Source organism: Rana temporaria, chromosome 10, assembly GCF_905171775.1.
Source record: "Rana temporaria chromosome 10, aRanTem1.1, whole genome shotgun sequence".
Lineage (NCBI taxonomy): Eukaryota > Metazoa > Chordata > Amphibia > Anura > Ranidae > Rana > Rana temporaria.
The window spans coordinates 26,899,750-26,905,469 of NC_053498.1; the positions used below are offsets into that span (position 1 = coordinate 26,899,750).

Genomic DNA, 5,720 nt, shown 5'->3' on the forward strand with positions numbered 1-5,720 from the left:
GCGTTGTGGAGGGGTATGGATGGATGGATGGTGCTGAGTGTGGGATGGATGGATGGTGCTGGCCGTGGGTGGGGGATGCGTTGTGGAGGGGGGGATGGATGGATAGAGCTGGCCATGGGTGGGGGATGCATTGTGGCGGGGGATGAAGATGATTGAGTTGCATTGTGAAAATGGATGAGGAGTTGCATTGTGAAGAGGCTCATATCCACCCAGAGTCATACTCATCCATTTTCACAATGCAACTCAATGCCAGCTTGTCAGTCTTAGCCAGGTGTCCCATCAAAGCAGATTAAAGTCTACAGGGGGCACAGTTGGCAATTCAGTATAAAGACAATTTCAGGTAAAAGTGTGGCAGGCACCAAGGTATTGCACTAAAGCGATGTCTGGGCAAAGAAGAAACCATATATGTTGTACATTTCTGCAATACATGCACATTTCATTATGTTTTTTCAATGTAAAAAAATCTACAAGGACAGAAAAAATATCTGTTGATCCTTCCAGTGAGCCCATTACATTATGAGTACTCTGCCTTCACTGTGCTGAAATCAGCTTTTCCTAAATTCTCCTCTTCTCAACTAAACATCTACCCTGATTTTTCTGGAGATAAGCAGAGGGGGGGAGGTTTTTGGGTGCCTCAAAGAAGAATGTTGCAGACAGAAGCTGTTTGTGCCAGTTCTCCTTGAAGAACACAGTGGACGAGTTTCTGCTAACACATTACTTTTTTTACTTACCCTCCATCCATCCATGCAGGAAGGAAGAGGAGGTAGTGCTGGCCACGATCACCTGCTGAGGAGGGGGGAGTTACTAGTCACAGGCAGTAAGCGGCTCGGGCTTGTGACATGCTTGCTGATGCTTTCTTCCTCTGCTATAGCCTGCCAAAGTCGGGGGGCGGGGCTGGGCGGCGGGGCTGGGCGGCTCTACTATAATTTGTTTCTCTTCTCCTATAGGGGCGGGCGCAGGCTATCAGCGGCGCGGGTGAATGATTTCTCGTGCTGCTGTAGGTGGAGCGGGGCACTGGTCAGCAGAGTTTAGCACCCGAAAATCGGCCTAATTTTCACAATAATCGGCCGATGCCGATATCTTAAAAACGGCCAAATATCGGCCGATATATCGACCGACCGATATATCGGTCGACCTCTAATATATATATATATATATATATATATATATATATATATATATATATATATAGCCACAGTTTATCCAGAGGAAGGCAATAAAAAATATTAGAGCATGATCCAATTTGCTTCAGCAAGGCCAATTGGATGCTCCCTGGATCAACTTTACTTAAAGGAGAAGTACAGCCAAAGCTCGTTTGGCTGAACTTCTCCTGTGAATCACAGGAGTGCAGTTCATTCTGCACTCCTGTGACTAATTTTCAGCAAAGAGCAGGCTGAAGTCCGCTCTCTGCTAACGTCCCAGAAGTCGGTCCAGGCTCTGCATCATCAGGACAATGGAAATCTGGATCCACGTGCTTGGACCGACACTTGGCTCAGCCTCTCAATGAGATGTTGAGAGCCTGAGCCATCCGCTTCTGCCCCCTCCACAGCCCAGTGCTCCAGTGAGCGCAGAGGGGGCAGAGCAGAGAGCTGTGACTGACAGTCACCAGCTCTCCACTCGGGGAGCTGTGAGAACCGAGCAATCGGCGGTGTTCGGTTGCACGGTTCTCAGTGTAGAGGCGCCAGGGGATGGATGCTGTATCAAACCGATGTTGCCTCCACCTAGGTAAGTATGATACAAAAAACAAAACAAAAAACAACCCCATACGTGTCTTAAGACTCCTGGCAAATCATGATCAATATTTTTTTTTTTTGGGGAGTACACTGCTTCTTACCTTTACTTTGATCGCCTTATCTTCATAGAAAATTGAGTTCAGAAAAGAGCAGCATCCCTAGTAGGGGTACAAGTGGAGACAGAGCAATAGGGATGACACCTGGAAAAAAAAATAGTGACATTCTAAAGGCTCATACACACAGTCAGACATCCAACAAGATTTCCCTTGGATTTTTTTCCTAATTGATTTGTCCGGTCACACCCATAGCATACACACAGTCAGACTTTTCTGCAAACTTTTATAAAAAACTTTCCTAACATCACGTGTTTTTTTTTGCTATTTTTTGCTCTTTACCACCACCCTTTGGTTAACCTCCTGGGCGGTGTTCCCGAGTCTGACTCGGGGTGAGATTTTTGGGCAAGGATCGGTAACCCCGAGTCAGACTCGGGCTCGCCTCGCTGGATGTACAGGGAGTTTCACTTACCTTGTCCCTGGATCCAGCGATGCCACCGCGCTGTGTGAGCGAGCAGGACCTCGCTCGATTCACACAGTGCCTCCGTGTGACGCCGATCTCCGTTCCCTGCGACGTTACGACGCACGGGGACGGAGAACGGCGCCAAATTCAAAAAAGTAAACAAACACTATACATACAGTATACTGTAATCTTATAGATTACAGTACTGTATGTAAAAAAAACACACCCCCCTTGTCCCTAGTGGTCTGTCCATTGCCCTGCATGTCATTTTATATAATAAAAACGTTTCTTTCTCCCTGCAAACTGTAGATTGTCCATAGCAACCAAAAGTGTCCCTTTATGTCAAAAATAGTTTTAGATCAGCTAAAAAACAGCGATAATAAATTATAATCACTTGCAGAATTGTGCGATAGCGATTTGTGGGGAAATTCGTCATAAAAAAAAAAAAATAATGACAGCAACAATTCTGCAACTGAGCAAATTTCAGTGATTTTGATTTGATTACATTATTGAATAATTTTTATTATAATTATATTATTATTTGTTATATTGATTTATAATTATTTATTATATTATAATTTATAATTTTGTTTTTAAAAAAATTTCATACCCGGGATGCCTATTAGAAGCTTGTTTGGTCAGATTTAAGTGAGTTATTTCTAAAAATGACAGACCTACAATATAAAACGCCAAATTTCCTTGCAAATAATGGTACCGCTTTCAGCATGTTTTTTCTGAAAGAATCATACCGCCAGGGAGGTTAACTTCTGCTATTGTTTGTTGCTTTTAACATTGGTTCTGAGCATGCGTATTTGCACTTTGTCCAAAAGTTGGTTGGATTGCTGTACACACTGTGGGACTAGGCACCATCGGACTTTTGTTGCCAAAAAGTTGGTCCGTTTGCAGACCCAACTTTTTGTTGGATGAAACCCAAAAAAGTTGGTCCGATGGAGCGTACACACGGTCAGACAAATTGGAAAACTTGCAGATTTTGAAGTTGGTTGGCAAAAAGTGTGACCGTGTGTATGGGGCTTTAGTCTTACTCAATAAAGAGTATTAGGATCAAAGGGCCAGATTCAGATACAATTACGTTGCTCCACGGCAGCGTAACGTATCTGATTTACGTTATACCACCGCAGGTTTACAGCGTAAGTGCCTGATTCTCAAAACTCTTACCTGTAAACTTGCGGCAGTGTCACGTAAATGCGCTCGGCGCAAGCCCGCCCAATTCAAATGGGGCGGGCACCATTTAAATTAGGCGCGTTCCCGCGCCGAACGTACTGCGCATGCTCCGTCGAGTAAATTACCCAACATGCATTGCGCTAAATGACGTCGCACAGACGTCATTTGTTTAGACGTTAACGTAAATGGCGTCCAGCGACATTCACGGACGACTTACGCAAACGACGTGGTTTTTTAAATTTTGACGCGGGAACGACAGCCATACTTAACATGGCTTAGAACAACTAGGGCTCAGCCCTAATTTTATGCGACGGAAATGACGTAAAGTTAGATCGACAGGCAGCGCGGACATTCGGGAATTGCAGTAACTAGTCAGTTGCATATTCTACGCCGACCGCAATGGCCTCGCCACCTAGCGGCCGGCCTAGAATTGCATCCTTAAGATCCGACAGTGTAATTCAATTACACCTGTCGGATCTTAGGGCTAGCTATGCGTAACTGATTCTATGAATCAGTCGCAAAGTTAGGACGGCCGGAACACAGAGATACGACGGCGTATCAGGAGATACGCCATCGTATCCCTTCTGTGAATCTGGCCCAAAGGACCTTGCTAAAGTTACACCAGTACAAGAATAATTCTGATTGTTTCCTATGGGTCGGTGCATTTAAAATTGCTGCTTGCTCTCCAATATTAACATTGCCTGTATCTAGGTTATTTGCCAAAAGAGATCAGTTCCAAACAGCAAGAAAAGAATACATATTAAATTTGTGAAAATTGGAGTGAGACCAATAATAGGTCACGGTCAACTCTATACCTGTAAAAGCTTTGAAAGCATCGCCAATGGAGAATTTTGGGTACCGTTTTGCACAATATCACAGGAAATTTTAAGACTTGACATGTTTTGTATTTTTTTACTCTACACAATCCCTTCTTCTATATTTTACCAAAAAATGTGTATTATATTGTGTGCGTTTGTACAACATTTCCTTTTAGGGTAGTTTTTCTGAAAATACGATCTGATAAAAAGTTGCACAAATATTGTGAGACATTAAAAAAATTGTAACAACCATCTTTAAATTCTATAAGGCCTCTGCTTTGAGAAAATATTTAATGTTCTAGGCTTTTAAGTAATTTTATAGTCAAAAATGCAGGATTTTAACGTGCAAAAAACTAAAACAAAAAGAAAAATGCTCCAGAACTACTTAAAGAAAAAACTGGCATCATGTCTCACTCTATACAAACATACTGAAGAATAGACTTAATCTTCGCCTGGTGAGACCGGGAGACTGATTTGACGCATACGAATACCCCAGCTCGCGAGCTGCCCCCCCCCCCATGCTTTCTTTCTTTCTTGCTTCCTATCCTGGGAGACCCACACAGGTGGAGACCCCTTCTTACTGCCCCTCCGGGAGACTCACGGGGAGGTGCTAGTGCTTCTGTTTCTCTTCTCTCCCTCTATCCTTTTAGATAATGGAAAAAGAGGGGCGGGTCCACGGATCATAGTTTTTGTTTTTAACTTGGCATTAGACGGGTATACAATGATCGGTTGTTACCACGGGTGTAGGTGGGGCGCGAGAAGATGACCGACACGCTTGGCGCGCCGGCAGTCTGGCGCCAGTACCGCCTGCAAAATGAGCCCGGAGGAGACTTCATGATACCCACGGGTTTATGGGGCACTGGCCAGGGTTATATGTATGTACCTTTGAATGTCATTATGTTTACTTTGTTGTTGTGGTCCATGTGGACACGCCTTTTGTTGTGACTAAATAAAGAATTTTGAAAAAAAATAAAAAAAATAAAAAAAAGAATAGACTTAAAGCGGAGGTTCACCCTAAAAAAAAATTCTAACATTACATTGAGCTGACTTCTGACACTACGCTGATCTTCTTCTTTTTTTTTTTGCGTACATACCGTTTTATCGCTATTTCCCACCCGGCTTCCGGGTAGTGAATCCCGCGGGAGTGGGCGTTCCTATTCACAGGTAAAGTGATTGACGTGATGACAAAAGCTTCCCACCGGCGCATACGGCCGCTTCACGAGTTGACGAAAGAAGCCGAACATCCGTGCGCAGGCGCCAATGAAAGAGCCTACTCGCAGTCTGGCTTCTTTCGGCAAGCCGTATGCACCAGTGGGAAGCTTTTGTCATCACGTCAATCACTTAGCCTGTGAATAGGAACGCCCATTCCCGCGGGATTCACTAGAGAAGGGAATGTGGGGGCGGGAAGTTTAAAGCCAGAAGAGGAAAGATGCAGCATGATCCATCCACTCCCTCCCTTCTCTCTCCTGCC

At 44.2% G+C, this 5,720-nt stretch overlaps 1 protein-coding gene across 2 annotated transcripts in view; it reads right to left on the bottom strand.

Annotated features, from left to right (window-relative positions):
• Window positions 1-1,834: 1,834 nt before the first annotated feature.
• The window catches only part of LOC120916465 (carcinoembryonic antigen-related cell adhesion molecule 16-like), an 85,554-nt gene continuing 81,668 nt past the window's right edge, over window positions 1,835-5,720 (bottom strand). For both annotated transcript variants that reach the window (XM_040327444.1, XM_040327442.1), the window contains exon 4: window positions 1,835-1,933. In XM_040327444.1, the coding sequence (XP_040183378.1) occupies window positions 1,857-1,933 (77 nt within the window). In that variant the 3' untranslated portion in view covers window positions 1,835-1,856. The remainder of the gene's footprint in view (window positions 1,934-5,720) is intronic.